The sequence below is a fragment of the Castanea sativa genome, chromosome 8 (genome assembly GCF_040712315.1).
Source record: "Castanea sativa cultivar Marrone di Chiusa Pesio chromosome 8, ASM4071231v1".
Lineage (NCBI taxonomy): Eukaryota > Viridiplantae > Streptophyta > Magnoliopsida > Fagales > Fagaceae > Castanea > Castanea sativa.
The window spans coordinates 25,379,121-25,400,714 of record NC_134020.1 but is presented as its reverse complement, the minus strand read 5'-3'; the positions used below and the strand labels follow the sequence as shown (position 1 = coordinate 25,400,714).

The 21,594-nt window shown below is 37.4% G+C and overlaps 1 protein-coding gene across 2 annotated transcripts; it reads right to left on the bottom strand.

The window, feature by feature from the left end:
* Positions 1-694: 694 nt before the first annotated feature.
* LOC142605521 (uncharacterized) lies at positions 695-4,178 on the bottom strand. 2 transcript variants are annotated; one of them, XM_075776918.1, is made up of 6 exons: positions 4,012-4,178; positions 3,651-3,727; positions 1,605-2,669; positions 1,450-1,515; positions 1,170-1,368; positions 695-968 (listed from the first exon to the last, which is right to left on the bottom strand). In XM_075776918.1, exons 2-6 carry the CDS (start codon positions 3,651-3,653, stop codon positions 904-906), a joined length of 1,398 nt encoding a protein of 465 aa, XP_075633033.1. In that variant the 5' UTR covers positions 3,654-3,727; positions 4,012-4,178; the 3' UTR covers positions 695-903. The 2 variants fall into 2 exon arrangements, with proteins under 2 accessions (XP_075633033.1, XP_075633032.1); XM_075776917.1 differs by having other exon boundaries at positions 1,605-2,678; positions 4,012-4,152.
* Positions 4,179-21,594: the final 17,416 nt, after the last annotated feature.

Sequence of the window (21,594 nt, the reverse complement as noted above, 5' to 3'; positions counted from 1 at the left end):
CTTGAAAGAGACTCTAAAAGACGTGGTTAACTTCTTATAACAAGCCGACTTGTAAAATGTAAACACAGGATGTCTCTGAATTATAATTTTGATCCTTGGTTTAAGTACCTATTGCCCGTTTATCAGCTAGCTGAGATTAAGACCAGGGCTTCGGCCACTGGATCCATATTCGTTTTGGCCTCCCCCATTGCCCATACATAAGCAAGAAATCTTTTCATGCAAGAGATGTCAATTAGATATGACCAAGCCAATGAAGATCATTCCCGAGTCCCGACGTCTTGTTTCGTATAGCAATCTTAAAAATGCCTCCTCTTTTATTACATCAGCAACCCGAGAGAAGCTTCCCTCAGGAAATATTCAGATTTAAAGACGCCATGGGAGTTTTGCATGTGTTTTATGCTAAAGTTGGCGAGGACGAAGGAAATGAGTCCTGATTTCAAACACAAATCGAGAGTTATTCAAGAAGTGAAGCAACTGATTTAACCTTCCTCTATAGGAGTATTAAACATGATAATCTGGATAAGTTTTAATGTTTTATTGTTGTATACGTACACTCTTGGATCTGTACAACTGAAATACTTTAGTTGGATGAGAAAATCACAAGCACTAGTTTTCCACAACATAAAAAATACCATTGCAAAGCACCTCATCTCGATGGATGAAAGCACAATATCAAGTTTTACACGAATCATTCTGCACCAAAAGAACAAAAAACACCTGTTCTTCGTTACCACGGGATAGAGTATATAATTTACAAAAGAGTTGTACTTGCATCGAAAGAACAAAAAAACACCTGTTCTTCCTTACCAAGGGATAGAGTACATAATTTACAAAAGAGATGTACTTGTTCTATGCACATTTCACCTTATATTACACTTTGACTAATGCTCATCTAGAATACTCCTATATATTCAGTTCTTCCTTTCCATATATACGCTGAAGCTCGCGAGTTGCTGCTTGAAATGATTCTAGAAAAAGAGAGGAAACAAAGAATCAAAACAAAAAGAAATTAAGTATGGGAAGAAAGAAGATTAGTGTCACAGTTAAAATTTGGCAGCCCCCCTCCCCCCAAAACAGTGGGAGAGTTAATGAAAAGCTAAACCATGAACATTTTTTATAAAGAAAAGAAAAGAAGAGAACAACAATTGATGTGTAAGAATTTTTGCTACCTTTCCAAATGCGAAAGGACTTCTGATTAATAGGTGCTCCAAAAACAGTCTGAATCGCATCAAACAACAAACTCTCAGGTGTGCTTCTTAATTCTTGTACAATCTGATAGATAGTCTTTCCATTCTCGAAGTATATGTGATTGTTTGGATGTTTTGTTTTACAACCAGCATGACGCTCAAACTCAAAAGCATTCAGCACCTATGCGGAAACCATAAAGATTCAACAGTTAGCTCTCAAGATATTTTGCTGCACCAAGTTATGAATCAATGGATTACTCACCTTAGAAAAATTGCATGACTGACACCCACAAAGATATCCAGAACCTTTTATAATTCCACGAAGCTCCTAGTTAAATGTAAAAATATAATTGTAAGTCAGTAAAGTGGAATGGCAACTGAAGTTCAAAAAATGGACGGAAAAAAAAGGTAAATTACCTCCCGTGCCAAGGAAACATACTTTACAGGAACACCATCAAGCATGCCCGTTGAGATCAAGCTTCTAACATTAGAGGGGAAGCTGTTTGGAGCTTCTTTCCTTGATGTTTTGAATTCTGGCTTATTCTTAGAAACAGATTCAGGTTTTAATTTAGCAACTGGAGTGGCACTAAGAACTGTATTGGCATTTGTTTGATCCGGTTCTTTCTCGTGGGCTGTTTCTAATGTTTGAACTGAAGACTGAGTGTATAATAAATCATAGTTGCTGACCGGCCTTCCCACAGGGATAATATCTTGTTCATCAGGAAACCCGCCAAAAGATATTATATTAGCTTCCCCCTTACCATACGTGTCACCCATTGAAATGGAATTACCATCTTCATTTCCAAACGTGGGACCTGTCGATCTGATATTGGCATCTCCCCTATTGTAGGTATGACCCATTAAAGTAACATTGTCATCCTGGTTATAAGGCTGCCCTATTGATGCAAAACCAGCTTCACTTTCTCTGTTATAGGCCTGACCTGAAGACAGGTGACTGATATTTTCCCCATTAGAACCGTGTCCCTTTGGCATATGCACCCCATTATCACAATCCTTAACTTGATTGACTTTGACCTTTCTTATTCCACCATAGGTAAGACATGTTTCAGGATCTTCCATAGCATGAGATATGGACAAACCAACAGATGCGTCTTCTCCAAATTGGTCATCCATACTCTTTCTCCTCACATTTGGATTCTCTGTTTCAACAAAAATATTCCTTTCAGCAAAATTGACAGGCCTTGCTGTTTCAGATCCAAAAAAGCGGTGATTGAACTGGCTTGGAACTGAATGAAAACTTGAGGCATTCTCCCAAGAAGGAATATTAGCATTTGACATTCCTGAACTTGATTTGTTGTTTGGAGCTTGCACTGCTTGCTTCTTATTAGGGAACAGCTCTGTTTCAGCAGCATCTACAAACCATTGATGTGATCGCTTTGGTTCAATTCTGGAAGTATTATCAAATGTTGGGTCTACATCATTTACATGTCCAGCACCCTTTGACATCCAAAATCCCTTGTCCTGCAAAGACTGCCAGAATCAATCACTAAACTGTTGCAGACTCTTAACACAGCTTGCAAACACTTTCTTATAGTGGATATGAACAGAAAGGTTTAATTCAAGCATCATATCTTCTTAATATTGAATGGTGATATATTCATTGTCTAAGTAAATGACAACAAAAGTAATATAAAAAAAATACCTTAATATCTTTAATGAAATTTTATTACTTATTATATAAGCATATTAGAGTTCACAAAGGAGTGCTGCTAGCAAAACACAGAGCATAGTGCAAGCTCAGGCTCAGAATACTGCATGCTTGCATCCAAACTCACCCAGTATATACACTCAATTAATTCCTCCTCCCTAACTATTACAGATTTACATCTTTTTCTAGGCTTGCCAAAATCCGATCCATCCAACCAAAAGGAACACATCATTAACCTCAAACCTACCATTTTCTGAAGCCTAAGTGTTTTTAATCTAAAATAAACTAGGATAATAAACGAAAGAGAATCTAGCAAGCAAAAATGGCAGTGTGAAACAGTTGTAGCCCTAGAAGACCATCCTCTCACTGGCAATGAACCATCGGTCCATCACATTCCATATATCGCGTGGAAGCCATTTCAATTTTTTAACAATGGACCATTTCAAAATTTAAACAACCTTCCAAAGAGCGAGTCGACCCCAATCAATTCTCTCACCTCAACCTCAATCATGCCCAGAAACTTAGTTTGGAAAAAAGACATTCTATATCAATAAATATCCAAAAATATTAAATTTATAAATGTCCCAACATTGAAGCTGCAAATTCACTCAAATGCCATCTTCTTCACAAACACAGTACCACATACAGATATATAATGACAAAACAAAACAAAACATTGGTAACAAACAAACAAACAAACCACAAAACCCAAATAATAATTAAAAAAGAAGAAGAAGAGAGGAAGCACTACATGGGAAAAGTTCCAACATATGAATTAAGAATCTAGAAGGTACCATTTTTGCTTTGCGATTCAACTTTCACTTTCACCGCACGTTGTTTACGTCTCAATTAAGTATTTTCAGAGTAACATCTGCGAAAGACACCGAAGCTTTGCTTTTAGTGTACGGACATACAATTAGCCAAAACAAATAAAAAAAACAAAAAAAATTAATTGCAAAATGAAACATTGTATCAAAATCTCTTACAAATTCATATTCAAAACAAAACCCTAAACTGATATAATTTTTCAGCAAAAAACACATGAACAATTTGAACGTGAATTTTCAATTTTCAATTTTCAATTGCAAATGAGCAACAGAAATGCGATTCCCTAGAAATGAAGAATTAGAAAGAAAGAAAATTGACGATCGGTACCTTCGACGATGACCGGGAAACTGACCAGACCGTTGAAATCCGGTCGGAAGTGGGTGAATTGTCCGGTGAAGCCACACCGGCGGTGAATGTTTCTCACAGAGAGAGAGAAAAAAAATGGATATGTTTGAGTGTGAGGAGCACTCGATTTTTTCTCGGAGAGGGGAATATAAAAAAAAAGAAAAAAAAAAAAAGGGTAAAATCGCATGAGAAAGAGAAACGGTTACGATCATCTATGTCGTACACGTGTAATTCCTCAATGAATCTGGACTGTTGGTTTTAGTTGAGCCACTTGACTGAGGTGGCATTTGGTCAAGTCATGTAGTACGGGTAAGAGAATTTAGAACGAGTGGCGAATGGGTATTGTATACACGTGGTGAGATTCTGGTGGATAATATGGGCAATAGTCAAACAACTGTACATGCAACTTAACCATGTCGTCTGCTAAGTCATTGGTGCAAAATAGAATATATTCAATTCCTCGTTGGAAATTAATATTATTTAAAAACTAAAATTTTAATTTAGTTTTTTTTAATCTTTCATTCAAAACACAATTTCACTTAAAACATTTTTTTTGGAATAAAGTTTGGTTACAAAATTAGTTGTAACTTAAGACTACAATTATTTTGAAAATCTAACTGTTGAATTGCATGTTATTTATGCTCTTAATACACATGTCAAATTTTGTGTCAATCGAATACTATTTACTATATGATCTATAAGCTTATATTTTATGCATAATTTTAAACTACAAAAACTTGCAATTTAAACAATTTATTGATGACTAGCCTTATCACATGCGCAAACTCATCACACCCGCTTTGGGCGTGCGATGAAACTGTTTTTTTTTAGCAAAACAAAAAACTCAATATTTTTATTTTATCTATACTACTATTCTTAAAATAATATATATATATATATATATAAAATAAAAACACAGTTTTTTTTGTTAGTATATATAATTTTTATTTTGAGAATCTAATTTATAAGTAGATAAAGCAATTTGGGGCTTCCCTTGTTTAGATTTCTCATTTTTTAATTCAAAAATGTCCCTATACGCCAATGTTTAAGTAGAGACAAAATTAAAGGACAATATGGTAAAAATGCAACTCTAACTTCCACTAAAATATTGCCTAAAAAATAGGACTATTTTCCTATTAATTTTTAAATTACTTTATTCACTTATGAATTAGATTCTTAAAAAAAAAATATATATATATATATAAAATAAAAACACAGTTTTTTTTGTTAGTATATATAATTTTTATTTTGAGAATCTAATTTATAAGTAGATAAAGCAATTTGGGGTTCCCTTGTTTAGATTTTTTATTTTTTAGTTCAAAATGCTCATACACTCCTATATTTAAGTAGAGACAAAACTAAAAGACAATTTAGTAAAAATGCAACTCTAACTCCCACTAAAACATTGCCTAAAAAATAAGTCTATTCTCCTGTTAATTTTTAAATTGCTTTATCCACTTATAAATTAGATTCTCAAAATAAAGTATATATAATAAAAACACAGAGTGTTTTCTTTAGTATATATAATTTTTATTTTGAAAATCTAATTTATAAGTAGATAAAACAATTTAAAAATTAACAGGAGAGCAATCCTATTTTTTAGTGGAAGTTAGAGTTGCATTTTTATTGTATTGTTCTTTAGTTTTGTCTCTATTTAACCATAGGGGTGTAGGGGCATTTTTGAACTAAAAAATGAGGAATCTTAATAGGAGAAACCCCTTAAATAATAGTATAGATATAACTATTGATCTTTAATTTTCTAAAAATTTTGTAAGCATGGTGGATATAAGAAGAAAATGTAATCTAATGGTGAATTTGTCAAAATTCACTTCCAATAAAAAAATATTGAGTAAGGTCATAACCTTAAACTATAACCAATTTTGCAACTAAATTTCATTCTTAAAACATGAATGTTAACCCTATTTGGTTCAAAGTAAAATATTATTAAATACTATATCTCAGATTCTCAAGGGTGGTTCAACTATTATGAGAAAAACCCTTCCTATTTCGTACCTCATCAATGACATGCACAAACTTGGATTGCTCGTGCATAGACGGAAGAAGCCAAAAAATAAAAGGCCCAAAAAAAATTCAAGATTTGTTCGAAATATACACGTATAAGAAAAGAGATAGAGAGAGGTTTTATCTATTTATTTTATGAAAAAAGTTAAAAAAAAAAAGGTAGGGAGCCACCTGAGTTGGTGTCTTTTCCCAGAATGTGAGTATAATGACACCTTAATCGTTAAGTTTGAGTCTACAAGAGCAAGAGATCCGGATAGACTATAGTTGTGCACCTAATCCTATTGAGAATGCTAATAAGCATGAGCTGAGAGGTTCTAATTTGAATTGCTTTGTGAGTTATTATTATTATTTTTTGCAATAGAGATAGAGGGATTCTCTAAACTACAGTATTTATTTAAAAAAAAATATATTTTAGCTAAACTCTTAGTGTAACTAACAATGATTTTGTTTTGGTCACTTTTAATAATATAATGATGTCATTTTTATTATATCACGTGGCGTCATTTTACAGGTGTGTTTTGCAAATTTAATTTTGAATTTATTTGCAATTTTTATCATTTTTTTTTTCAATCGTTAATTCTACTGTCAAATTCCTAACTATGTGAGTTTTCGTTGGTTTCCCCCGGAGGGAGATCAATTTGAAGTGGTTAAATTCAAGTTTCAACCTTGCTCCCAATATATGTGAACACCTTAGAATGAATTTTATTATTTTCTCCAATTTGTTCTAATAGTTTATTTTTCTCAATTATGAATATCATTTTTTTTATTTAAGTTCATATTAGACCAAGATATGGTTAATTGATATATGAGTTTCTCAAATTGCATAGTTCCAGTCATATTTACCATTTTTATCACTCATTTGCACTTTTTTTTGGCCAGGCCATAAAAAAAAAAAAAAAGAAAAAGGAAAAGGAAGGAAAAAGAGGGAACTCATAAAAGAATTGAATCCAAGGCAAGATTGTCAAGCGCTTCAATAGTTTCAAATTTGTTTTGTATCAGATTTTATAGTGCTTGCATAGTTGCATTTTATTTTTTTACTAATTGTGCAGAGTGTAGAAACAACTGGACAAAACATTGAATTCCCACCTCAAACCGTGCATGATACGTTATTACAGGTTTACTATCATTCACACCCTTTACATATATGTCTTTATGGTCTTGGTTTTAGTTTTGGAGGGACTTGTGATGATGATATCATGTGGGTTTGTGTTGTGTTGTGTGTGGTGTTGAATCAAAGCTCAGCTTCTTCTCTTTTGACAAAGTGAGATGGAAGAAAGGGATAAAAATGGGTAACAAAGTCTCCAAACGAACTACCATTGGTATTCTACTCTCTTTTCTATTTTCCACTATTGTTTTCGATCTACTCTCTCAATATTTCAACTTTTTATGATCCCATGTGAATTTGGTGAAATGGCTTTTGTTGACTTTTGGACATTGTAAAGTCCATATTTTTAAATTGGAAACCATAAACAAGTGTAACAATTTAGAACCTAATTTGTCTAGTTGATTAGTATTGAATTAACCTTTGGATCAAGACAAATCAAGTTCAAAACAATTGAAGACTCAATGTGAACGCCTTGGGAGAGATTATCCCCAAAGTTTCACACATTGGGGGCTTGGTGACATGTCTTATGTGTGCATGCATTTTTACAGTAAGATGTGTGTGTCTTTTTATTTTTATTATTTAAGAGTTGCCACTAACTATTGGTATTGTATTGGGTGTGATTGGTCACTTATTTGTCTATTTAGTTACCTAATTAACTACAAACCAATTTCAAGCGTTCTTAAATTAATTAAAGTAAACGAACATCTCAAACCAAAGAATTTTTGACTCAGAAGTTCGGTTACGAGTGAGGAAGGTGTTAGGCACCTCACACTGCCTATCCAAAAGATAGTACCGCATTTTAATTTAATCACAATGTACACATTTTTGGAAAACAAACTACATAATTGGCATTTTGATTTTTGAGAAGGGTTCTGTTCAAAACAATACACACACACACATCATGTGAGTATTTATCCATGTATAAAATATCATGTGAGTATCACTTGAATAGTGAATAATATACAAGCAAGAACATGTGAATAATATATGTACATGTCATGTTAAAACTAAATTACAATATTGCAAGAATTTAAATGTATATATAATTAACATGTGAATAATATACTTATTATGTATTTACCATGTGAATATGCATATATATATATATATATATATATATATATATATATATCACAACATAAGGATGTCACCTTATGCATTTAAGCCCATTTTATTGTTATGTTCTTGGAAATTCAAAAATGGATGAAAATAAGAATGAAAATGAGATGGAAAATGAGGGTTACTTCGAGGGTAACCGCCTCCTGAGCAATAGAGAGAGCTGGTTTGAAGTACAACTAAATGTTAGGAACTCATGGTAAAATTCACCTTTGAAAATCGGTTTGCAAGGAGAGGGTGTCCAAGTGCTTATATGCACATGTTTAATCTTACACTTAAGCAATGTGAGATATTAGGATTATAACATTTATTCTCAAGGTTTCATTCTCATGCGTAAACACAATGAACCAAAAATGATTAGTGCAAAGGGAAGGGGGGAACATGTAAGCTTGATAGGAGTCTATTGATTCAATGGGAGTGAATCATAGACACAAACCTCAACAAAAATGTGCCATTTAACAGATTCAAAATAACATACATAAAAAGAACTCTTTGATTTTCTTTTGAAAAGATGAGTGTCCTCTTTTCGAGGAAAACTTCATGACTTTTTGGAAAAAAAATGCTTATTTTCAAATAAGGTTTACACACTTTTTGGGAAGTGAACATTAAAAAAAAAAAGGGTTTCTCTTGGTTTTACATGAAAAATGGTTTTTCTTTGATGAGAAAGCAAAGGGGTGCTAATTCTAAGAATAGTGATTTTGGGGGAGTAAAAAGAACTTTTATGAACAAAACTTTAAAGAAACAAAAGTTTTAGGTTCTAAAACCATTTTGAAAACTTGTTTTTTTAAGAAAAAAGGATTCCCAATTTTTTTGGAAAGAACATACCCAAGATAATCTTTAAAAAATAGAGGTTTTTAAGAAAAGGGTTTCTATGGTTTTAATAAAAGGCATGGTTTTTATTCATCTTTTAAGATAGAAAAACTTAGTTTTAAAAAACAATGGTTTTGAAGGAATAAAAGTTTAAGATTAAAACCACATTTTTTGGGAAAAAGAAATTCCTGTGTTTTTGAAAATTTTTTTCCCAAAACTTAGGTCAAAATCATTTTTTAAAAAGAAGGGTTTCCATGGTTTTAGTGAGAATCATGGTTTTTAATCATTTTTGTGTGAAAAGAAAGAACCAAACTTGGCAACTTCTTGGGAAAGGATTTTGAAAATGACATTCATTGAGATTTTAAAACATACCCCTTTGTAAGGTGTTTTGCTAAAAGAAACTCAAAAAGAAAGTTGCATTTTATTCCTTGAAAATATCAATTTTAGTAAAAAATTGGATGACCATTGGAGCCTATTTTTTGTCTTTTAGAAAACACATTTTTTTTTGGGAGGCTTGTTTACCCAAGCTCCTCATTATTTGGTAATCTTGGGTTCATGGTGCTAGCTAGAACGATAATAAGGAAAATAAAGAGAACTTTAAAGACAAAAGACATGAATTAAAAGCAAGGAAGAACATTATTTAAAGGACTTAAATATAAAACCAATTTTGGGCATAATTTAAAGGACTTGAATATAAAGGTAATATATAATCAACATAATTTAAAAGACTTGAAAATAAAGACATTTTATAAACAAGAACATGATTTAAGGGACTTGAAAATAAAAACAATTTATAAACAAGAACACAATTTAAAAGGCATGATTTAGAACTTTAAAAAAAATTTCCTTTAAATAAACCCTAAAACTTCTAACATCCAAGGGTGTAGGCTCTCTCCCATGATGGAAAAGGGAATCTTGAGAACCCCTTTTTTAAGTGAACCTATCCCAATTTTTAGAAGGTTTTCCACATCATGCTTGGGAACAAGTTCAAGATTCATTTAAGAAAAACCCACCTATGCTAAATCTCTATTTTCCCACTAGGATTGGTTGTGCATGAGGCTATTCCTCCATATATGGTCTAGTTAGGAAAATGAAGGTTTACAAAGGTGTTGGGCTGATTTCTTTCTATAAATCCAAGGGATTTAAACAGAGAAGACAACAAAGAAAAAAATTTAAAGATTAGGATTAAAAACTTTTTTTTTTCTCTAAAAACAATCCTCCTTAAAGAAATCCTAAAATATGTAAGAACCAAGCTTGTAGATTCTCTCCCATGATGGAAAAAGGGAGTCTTGGAACCCCTCTTTTGAGTGAACCTATCCCAATTCTTGGAAGCATACCCACATTTCATGCTTGAAACAAATTTAAGATTCATTTAAGGAGAACCCATCTAAGTTAAATCTTCATTTTCCCACTAAGGTTGACCGTGCACGAGAGAGTAGTCCTCCACATGCCTTTTAGTTAGGAAAATGAAGGTTTATCAAAGGTGTTGAGTTATTTTCCCCCTTTAAACCCAAGGGATTTAATGAGAGAAGACAACAAAGAAAAAGATTAAAAGGGTGAGAAAGAAAAAGAGCATTAACAAAAGAGATACAAATGTAAAGATATAATAAGAATGGAAGAACTATGGAAATAAAAGAACAAAACAGAGAGATTTTTATATATAGAAATTGTATTTACAACATAAAAAGGAGGATAGGGTAGCTATGGAAGAAGTTACACTATCTCAAGTTCACAAAGGGCTTTAGAAGCTCACCTATGCTTGATAGTGGAAAAATGGAGGAAAATGGTGTTTAGAGATGATAATTTAAATGGAGGTGCTAGCTTGATGATATGGCTTAGCAATTTCTATTGAGAAAAGTATTTAGTAGTTCCATTGGTTATAGTCTCTGTTTTTTGAGTTTTTTATTTTATAGTAATTCCATTGATTTTATTAAAGCCACTACTTTTTATGTTTTTTTTTTTATTATGCAACAAGACAACTGTATATCAATGATAATGTTCTCCATAACTAAGTTTTGGTTATATATATAGATTTTCAATTATTTTGTGCATTAGTATAAAAAAAAAACTCATGCATTGCACTAGTTAGTGATTTGTCATTGTGCACACCCAAAGAGGCTTCAAACAGATGGGCCAATATTTGGGCTCACAACTAATTTGTATGGTGGGCTTAAGAGTTTCCTACTACGGGTGATCTTTTGCCGAGCGACCCAACAACACCTCCTAGTTCAAATGAACTCTCCTTGGCTCTCCTTGGCTCTCTGCTCTTTTCTACCTGTTCTTTCTCTCTCTCTCTCTCTCTCCCTTTTTTCCAACCCCCTCTTCTCCTTCTATTCTCCTATTTATAGCCTCAGCTAAGTGGAGGTGTTATGATTACTTCCAGATCTTACTAGTGCAAATAGGGGTCTAATTCCATCATTTCTAAGTGGGTGTCCTGTTGAGAACGGTGGTAATGGCATTGGAATTGGTTCCACTTTCAAAAGACAGTACAGCAGAGATATTCCCCAAGGCAATATCGGGCAGTCGAGAATGCAAGACGTTCTTGGCATGCACTTTTCTTGTTCACGAAGTAACGTGATCGGTATGAGCTCATCTCTGACATGCTTAGAGGGAGCGACGGGCCTGTCTTGGTATTTGGGCTCTAATTGGGCCCGAAGATGTGTTCGGATTGAGGTCAATGGCCCAACGGCTTGAGTCCATGCATCAGGCCATGGGGCAATGGCCCGAAGTTTAACGGGCTCAAGCTTGCACCCCGTATAATAGCCCCTCCTTGGTTTATGCCTGGCTATCGGGAATGAACCAAGGACAACCCGATTGGTGCTAGCGACCCCTCGGGGATCCCTAACCGCCGGTCATTCAAACAAATGAGATAGCCATAAAATGCTTTCTCAAAAGGGGTGCCCTGTCAGGCTGTCAAGTCTTACTGTTTCCATAACTCGACGGTTCGTGATTAGTGCCCGCGCATGTTGGCGGTAACTTACTATCTCATTCTTTTCCATTTGTTACAATGCATGTGTATTCCCTTCGTCTTCATTTACCATCTTATCATTGTCGCGTCATCAAGCTGCACAACTGACCTACGTCATTGACGAGAGGTTAAAGGAGGCTACCGAGGATTCCAAACGGGAGAAGGCGTTAAAAGACGTTGCAGTTGCCACGACGGAGGAGAAGGGCAAAGCTGCTGAGGCCGTCGAGAAGAGGGTGCAATTTGCCGAGAAAGCCAGGTTGGTGGCGGAGAACAAATTAACAAAGATGGAGGTTAAGCTGGGGGGCATGAAGCTCAAATTGGCGAAGGCAGATAGCCTAAACCTGGCCCAAGCCGACGAGAAAGCGGCCCTTGAAGCGTGCAAGGAGAAGTGGTATAATGTAGACTTTACAGAAGCTAAAACTTTGTGGAGCCCATTGTCCACAAAACCCACCATCATGGGTTCGGGGAGGGGTGGCTTGCAGCCTTACAGGCAATGGAAGTAGTCGAGGATTCCCCACTGAGGAATCCTAAGTAGATTCCATACCCAGCCCCTCCTTTCCCCGTTCGGAGTCAAGCCGGTGCCTCGGATGAGGAAGATACCCCTAGCATGAACGAGTTGGTACAGGTGATTGACTCCCACGTGGAGTTAATTGATCTGGAAGTCATAAGCAACCTTCATGCTGCCGCCCAATCTGCTGCGGACGTCCAAACCCAGCCACCCCTAGCAGCCCAACCAGCCGAGGATGCGCCAGAGCAGCCCGCTGCCAAACTTCCGCCTACCGACCTTGCAGTATGATTGTTGATGTTTTGCTTGCCTTAACCTTTTATTTTTCCTTGTTCATTTCTTTTACTTTTTTATTTACTCGGTTTGCCTATGGTCACCGGGTTGTGGTGATAGAACAATGGTTTAATTTTTTAACTATTTGATTAGTCATCTTAAGATGGTGACTGGATGCCTTTTTCATCCATGTTTGTAAATAATTGCTAAATTTATAAATGATTTTGGTTGTCAACTTGCTTATCGTACCTTACTTTCTCATTTATGATGACCGGGTATCCAAATCAAAGTTTACCCTAGGTCAGTAATAAAAGGTTACCCTTTCATTCGAAGGGATAGAACAAGTTGGTGACCAGAACCGGGTCGAAGGTGGGTTTCTACATTTAGGAAGAATTGTTAGGCTCGCGCCTCCCTGACCATTGGAATTAAGCTGGGCACTTGATTTTATTCCTGTTGAAAACATTGTTCCCAGTTTAGCGGTTAACGTCTAACTGGGAATATGCTTTTGTCCTTAAATGTTTTGATTTAAGATTTCCATCCGCTCGGTGATTAGGATTGAACTGAGAAGCAGGTTCCTATCAGAATGACTCGATATAAGGTTTCCACCTACTCGATGATTAGGATTGAATCGGGAGCAGGCTTTTGTCCTCAAAATTTTTTTAGGATTAAGGTTTCCACCTGCTCGGTGATTAGGATCGAATCGGGCGCAGGCTTCTGTCCTTAGGAAATTTTTAGTGTTAAAGTTTCCACCTGCTCGGTAATTAGGATTGAATCGGGAGCAAGCTTTTGTCCTCAGAAAATTTTTAGGATTAAGGTTTCCACTTGCTTGGTGATTAGGATCGAACCGGGAGCAGGCTTCTGTCCTTAGGGAATTTTTAGTGTTAAGGTTTCCACCTGCTGGGTGATTAGGATCGAATTGGGGGTAGGCTTCTATCCTTAGGGTGAATAGGCTTGGTTCTCTTTGCATTTGCTGGCCGGGGTTAATAAATCAAAAATGAGAGAATCGAAAATACAATACACCTGCATGAATGAATATTGCTCTTATATTTAATATTGCGAATATACATTATACTCAATCCATACCCTAGCGCACTGACAGTCAATGGTAAAACTTCTTTAAATTATGAACATTCCATGGCCAGGGAAGTGGCCTTTTGTCCAAGTCCTCCAAATAATACGCCCCCGCACCAGCAATGACAGTTACTCTATATGGACCCTCCCAGGTAGGTGCTAATTTTCTTGCATTGACATCCCGTGTGTTCTCCACAACCTTCTGAAGTACCAAATCATCGGCACTAAACTCCCTTCTCCTTATGTCTTTATTGTATCTCCGAGCAAGCTTTTGCAGATATTCTGCCAACCGTATGGTCGTCGACTCTCGGTGCTCTTCCAACAGGTTTAGCTATCTCACCATTAGTTCTGCGCTAAAGAGAATCTCGAAACCTGGGAACTACATAAATTACCTCGGTTGGTATGATTGCTTCTGCTCCATATGTTAGAGAAAAAGGAGTCTCTCTCGTGGACCTTCTCGGGGTTGTACGGTATGCCCACAGAACATTGGGCAATTCTTCGGCCCACTTGCCCATAGCACCCCCTGTATTTTTTCTTTAACCCATTCACGATGGCTTTGTTCGTGGCCTTCGCCTGGCCGTTACTCTACAGGTATGCCAGGGTAGAGTACCTGTTCTTGATGCCGAGGTTGCCACAAAACTCGTGAAAAGCCTTGCTATCAAACTGCAAACCGTTATCTGACAATAGTGACTTTGGTACTCTCAACCTCGTTACTATTTTTTCCAAACAAACTTCTTAACATCCACATCCCGGATGTTTGCCAATGCTTCTGCCTCTGCCCACTTGGTGAAATAGTCCATGGCCACTAAAACAAACCTTAAGTTTCCTGTAGCCCGAGGGAATGGACCAACAATATCGAGCCCCTATTGCGTAAAGGGCCACGGGCTTCTAATAGGATTTAGGCTCCCTGTCGACTGTTGGATCATAGGGCATGCTTCTGACATTGCTCACACTTCTGTGCACACTCGATAGCATCCTTTTGTATTTGTGGCCACCAAAATCCCTAAGTCATCGCTCGGTGGGCTAATGAATGCCCCCCACGTGACTGCTGCACACTACCTCATGTAGTTCGGTCAGGAGTTCTTCAATCTTGCTAGGATGCAAACATTGTAAGTAAGACCCCTTAAATGACCTTCAGTATAGCTTACGATCTGTTGACAAACAGTACCGAGCAGCCGCCTGGTGTACCTTTTCTGCTTCCTTTTCATTGGCTAGCACCTGATCCACGGCCAAAAATTCAACTATCGGATCCATCCAACATGGTTCGGTTGTTGTTAGTAGTAAAACACCTACCCCTGCATTAATACTCGGCTCGACTACCAACTCCACTTTGATTAACCGGGGTACCTCCTCGGTAATTGATGACACCAATGTGGCCAAAGAGTCAGCGTGCCGGTTTTGTCCCCTGGCCACCTAAACTACTCTCACACTCAGGAAACGATCCATAGTCTGCTTTGCCAACTGCAAATACTACATCATTCATTGATCTTTGGCCACAAAATTTCCTTGCATTTGTTTAACCACCAATCGAGAATCCAAGTAGATCTCTACTTCCTTTGCTCCTAAGTCCGAAACAACTCTTAATCCGGCAAGTAGAGTTTCATACTTGGCCTCGTTGTTAGAAGCGCTAAATCCTAGCCTAAAAGAGTGCTCCAGCTTTATTCCTTCAGGGGTGATAACTACGATTCCAGCCCCTGGCTCCTGACGCATTGGAGGCGCTATCCACAAAAACCTTCCACGGGAGGGCTTTTACATGGCAGACCATCTTTATCTCCCATCTTGGGGAAAATTCTGCGATGAAATCGGCGAGAACCTGACCCTTCACCGAGCTTCTAGGCCTGTACCTGATGTTAAAGGAGCCCAGCAAAGTTCCCCACTTAGCTATTTTGCCGGTGAAATCAGATCTCTTCAACAATGATTGCAGAGAATACTCGGTCAGTATATAGATAGTGTGGGCTTGAAAATAATGAGGCAACTTCCTTGTAGCATGCACTAGCGCTAATACCAACTTCTCCAGAGGCAAGTACGTCATCTCGGCATCCACCAAGGTCTTGCTAACATAATATATCAGTTGTTGCACTCCCTGATCCCTGAGAAGCACCACACTTACAGTGTGTTCAAACATCGAGAGATACATGAATAAGTCTTCACTAGGTTTTGGGGCTGTCAACACAAACGCTTGCACTAGATATTCCTTCAGGTCTTGGAAGGCCTTTTCATAATCCTCGTTCCACTAGAATCCCTTTCACTTCTTCAAAAGTTGGTAAAACGGACGGCACCAATTAGTAAACTTGGTACTGAACCGGTTAAGGGCAGCTAACATGCCAGTCAATACTTGGACTTCCTTTGGGTTGCTCGGCGACTTGAGGCACTTCACGGCTTCAATCTAATCAGGGTTGACTTCTATTCCTCGGTTAGTGATCAGATACCTAAGGAACTTGCCAGCCTCCACTCCGAAAGCACACTTGTCAGCATTGAGGCGCATCTTAAGTTGTCAGAGCACTTTGAACACCTCGTTAAGATCATCAATGTGCTGCGCCTCTTGTTTGCTTTTAACCACCATATCGTCAATGTATACCTCAACCGTACACCCAATGTTGTCTCTGAACATTCTTGTCATCTTCCGTTGATAAGTGGCTTCAGCATTCTTTAGCCTAAATGGCACCGCGGTATAGTGGTAATTGGCTTTAAGAGAAATGAACGCTGTCTTCTCCTGATCCTCAGCAGCTAGGGCAATATGATGGTAACCCTGAAAAGCATCCAAAAAGCTCATCCTCAGGTGTTCGTACGTGGCATCCATTAGTTGATCGATCTTTGACATGGGGAATGGGTCCTTTGGGCATGATCAGTTTAAGTTGGTAAAATCAACACAAACCCTTCATTTGCCGTTCTGCTTCTTTACCACCATGGTATTCGCTAGCCACTCTGGAAAGAAAACCTCCTTTATTGCCCCTGCCTCCTTTAACTTCTTGACATCTTGCCTAACGGCTTCAACATGCTCCTTAGTCGATCTCCTCGGCTTTTGCTTCTTGGGAGGGAATAAGGGGTCCACGTTAAGCTTGTGAGCTATGAATTCAGAGTCTACCCTGGGTACCTCGTACGGTCTCCAAGCAAATACATCCACATTTTGTACAAGGAACAACAGCATCCCCACCCTATCCTCGTCCTTTATACTTGCTTCTATCTAGAACTCTTATCATCATCCAGAAGTATCCTAACTCTTATCAGATCCTCGGCACCACAAGCCCCTTCTCCTCCTGGGGTTCTTGTAATTGCTATAAGGGAATCTCTTCGGCTGGTTCCTTCTCTTTGATCTCCAGGTTGACAGCGGCCACCAGGCACTACGTGGCCACTTGCTGGCTTCCTCTCACTATGACAATACCTTGCTCGATGTGGAATTTGACCTTCATATGCAGGGTGGATGGAACTGCCCCCATTGCATGAATCCACGGCCTCTTAAGAATTGCCTATATGGTGAAAATAAGGTAACCACTATAAACATTACCATTACTTCCTCGCCCTCCATGTTTACGGGAAGTGAAATTTTCCCGTTCGAAATCACCATCCGTCCATCAAACCCTACTAGGGGTGTGTCGTACTTAGAGAGATCTCCGTTCTTCAATCTGAGCCCCCTGAATAGGTCAAGATACATCACTTTCACGCCAGTACCTTGATCTATTAATACCCTCTTCACTATGAAGCCATTTATTTGGGCCGTGACTACCAAAGCATCGTCATGCGGCTGGATCATTCCTTCCAGGTCATCATCATTGAAGGCAATGGGTTCCCGAGTGAGCTTCAACTTCTTCTTGAATGGTTGCTTGTTCAGGCAACCTTTTGCTGGCACCACGGTCAATACCCTTCCCTTCTAGACACCATGGTACCTCTTAAAGCTGCATGGATGACCTCTATCACTCCCAATGGGGGTGGGAAAGGATTTCCCTGTGGCCGAGTTCCCACCCCTGCATCTTGATTCCTCGAGTCTACCATAAACTCTTTCAAATACCATGCTTTAACCAGCTGTTCCAGATGATCTTTCAACACCCTACATTGTTTGGTGGTATGCCCCTTGTCTTTATGGTAATTACAGTACAAGTTTTGATTTCTTCTCGACAGGTCACCCCCGATCTTGTTCGGCACCGAAAGTATGGCTCATTTTTGATTTGATCAACAATTCTATGCATCGGCTCTTTGAACGTCACGTTCACTTCCCCTACTTGAGCACCCAACTCCTGAATCCTGAAATCCCTTCGGGGCCTTGATTGAAAACTCCCCTACAGAGGCTGACTTAGGATCGGAGCTTTGCCATTGGTCTGCAGCTGGTCATCCTTTAACCTCTTATATTCTTTAATGCGCCTCATCAACTGCCTCATGTCTTTGGGAGGTCTCCTTGTCAACGAATCTCGCAGCTTGGAATCCTAGGGCAATCCTAATCGAAAAGTACTTGCGACGATCTTCTCATTGCCTTCGCCGATCTCGTTGTATAGTTCCCAATACTGGCCAGTGTAACTGTGAAGGGTTTCCCCGACCCCCATCTTCATTGATAGCAGCGTGTCTACTGGCTGTGGTACTCGGCTGCAGGTCATAAACCGGATGCCGAACTCTTGAATCAGCTCGACAAAACTGTGAATTGAACCTTTCCTTAACCTATTGAACCATCTTAAAGCGGTGGGCTCGAGACTCGATGGAAATACCTTGCACATTAGTGCATTGTTATGAGTGTGCAAAGACATCATCTGGATATAATGGCTTACGTGCTCTACTGGGTCCGTTTTCCTGTCATAAGAATTAAATGGAGGCTGTGCAAATCTACTCGGCATGGGGGCCCATTCAATGTTCCCCGAGAACGATGAACGGGCAGCTTTGCGTAATGCCCGATTCATAGCATCCATAGCAGTATTCCGGGGTCGTTGCTCTTCTGGGGAAATTGAGTTCCTTTCTGCATACTCCAGTGAACGATCCCGGTGTCGATAGGAATTAGATTGGTGGGAGCCTGCTCCATAGCGACCTTCCACACTAGCTGACGCTTCCTCACACTCCTCGTGGTCCCTTCTTTGATGCCTACCTCTTGCTTCCAACTCCAAATCCCTCACCAACCTACGCAAATGTTCAAGCTCCTCGTCCCTTTCGTCAAAAAGATGATGCCTCGAAGCATCCGACAGTGTTTGATGCGTTTGAAACGACCCTTCTCTAAAGTCAGACTGCTCTTCCTCCTGCTCACGCTGCCTGTCTTCGCACCTTTTTTTCCTTCTTTCTCGCCAAGTAGATCCCTGAGAAGATCTCCAAGAACCACTTTCAGCATAACTTCCTGACTAACCTTCGGACATTTTCCCTGCGTAGGTCTTGGCAGAACCACAGCTACGTAGGAGATTCCCACAGATGGCGCCAATTGTGTGCACTCAAAGAAGCTTCAAATTAGATGGGCCAATATTTGGGCCCACAACTAATTTGTATGGTGAGCTTAAGAGTTTCCTACTATGGGTGATCCTTTGCCAGGTGACTTAACAACACCTCCTAGTTCAAATGAACTCTCCTTCGCTCTCTAAGTCTTTCTGCTCTTTTCTTTATGTTCTGTCTGTCTCTCTCTTTCTCCCTTTTTTCCAACCCCCCTTCTCCTTCTATTCCCCTATTTATAGCCTTAGCTAAGTGGAGGTGTTATGATTACTTCCAGATCTTACTAGTGCAAATAGGGGTCTAATTCCATCGTTTCTAAATGGGTGTTCTGTTGGGAACGGTGGTAATGGCATTAGAACTTGTTCCACTTTCAAAAGACTGTATGGCAGCGATATTCCCTAAGGCAATATTGGGCAGCCGAGAACGCAGGATGTTCTCGACATGCACTCTTCCCGTTCACAGAGTAACGTGATTGGTATGATCTTGTCTCTGACACGTTTAGAGGGAGCGACGGGCCTGTCCTGATATTTGGGCTCTAATTGGGCCCGAAGATGTGTTCTGATCGAGGTCAAAGGCCCAACAGCCTGAGTCCGTGTGTCGAGCCATGGGGCCATGGCTCAAAGTTCAACGGGCCCGAGCTTGCACCTCGTACAGTCATATATCATATTATAAAGTTAGGCTTAGAAGCAGTGACTGCAACAAGTTATAATTTTGTACGTAGATAACAAATAAACATATTATTTATTCCTATCAACAAATAAACAAATTATTTGTTCTTATCTGCAAATAAACAAATTATTTATTCTTATCAACTACTGATAATCATACTCTTAAAAAAAAACTATTGATCATCACTTCTTTATTGATAATGGATAAGTATCTAATTTTGATTTTGATTTACTAATTATTATTTCTTTATTCACGTGAGTGTGAGACTTCATACCAAAAAATTGGATAAGTAAATTTTTTTTAAAAAAATACTAGCTAGAAAAAGATCAATGGGTTACCCATATTATCTAGAACATTTTTCTAAGAAATCTCACTTCACATAGCTAAAAAAATAAGAACTTCTTTATTTTGATTTTTTATAGGAACATTATTATTATTATTATTATTATTATTATTATTATTATTATTATTATTATTTTAAGTAATGTTATAGACACAAACTATTTTACAACATTTTTACAGAATCTTGATGTGGCAAATTCTTACTAGTTATAATATTGGCCCATTACTAACATTACATTTATACTTATAATAACTATTTAGAAAATACTAAAGCCACATTAGCAGTTTATAAAAATGTTGCAAAATTGTTTGTGTCTATAACATTACTCTATTGTATTTGAGAAATGATACGTCCACAACATTTTCACAATATTTTTACAACAAATTCTAAATGTCAGGTTGTTATTGGTTATTATTGTTGGGGGAAGATACTGAACTCCTCTTTAATTTTGATTTTGATTTACTAATTATTATTTCTTTATTCACGTGAGTGTGAGACTTCATACCAAAAAATTGGATAAGTAAATTTTTTTTAAAAAAATACTAGCTAGAAAAAGATCAATGGGTTACCCATATTATCTAGAACATTTTTCTAAGAAATCTCACTTCACATAGCTAAAAAAATAAGAACTTCTTTATTTTGATTTTTTATAGGAACATTATTATTATTATTATTTTAAGTAATGTTATAGACAAACTATTTTACAACATTTTTACAGAATCTTGATATGGCAAATTCTTACTAGTTATAATATTGGCCCATTACTAACATTACATTTATACTTACAATAACTATTTAGAAAATACTAAAGCCACATTAGTAGTTTATAAAAATGTTGCAAAATTATTTGTGTCTATAACATTACTCTATTGTATTTGAGAAATGATATGGTCACAACATTTTCACAATATTTTTACAACAAATTCTAAATGTCAGGTTGTTATTGGTTATTATTGTTGGGGGAAGATACTGAACTCCTCTTGAATTTGAAAAATCTTTCAAGAGGGATCTCCAAAGGCGATATAGATTGTAATTCATAATTTTCAGTATGAGTACTTTGTCCTTGTGGTTGATAGTAAAACATCAACTCTGAGACTTGAGAACCAATTACTTCAATTATTTGTGAGAAATTCCCTTCATTTTTTAATTAATATATATAAAATAAACCTATCCTCTCTTGTTAAGAACAGACAAATTGTTTAGAGTTATCGTTTTTTATAAGATACTTAATGTCAAGAAAAGATCTTTTACCGGAAAGTTGAAATATGTGGTTTGGCTTCATGGATATG

What these genes read in the sequence shown, in the direction of transcription:
- LOC142605521 (XM_075776917.1), bottom strand. An exon ending in AGTCATGCAATTTTTCTAAG is followed by an intron (nt 1,369 to 1,449) that starts GTGAGTAATCCA and finishes GTTTCCGCATAG; the next exon opens with GTGCTGAATGCTTTTGAGTT. An exon ending in GTCCTTTCGCATTTGGAAAG is followed by an intron (nt 969 to 1,169) that starts GTAGCAAAAATT and finishes CTCTTTTTCTAG; the next exon opens with AATCATTTCAAGCAGCAACT.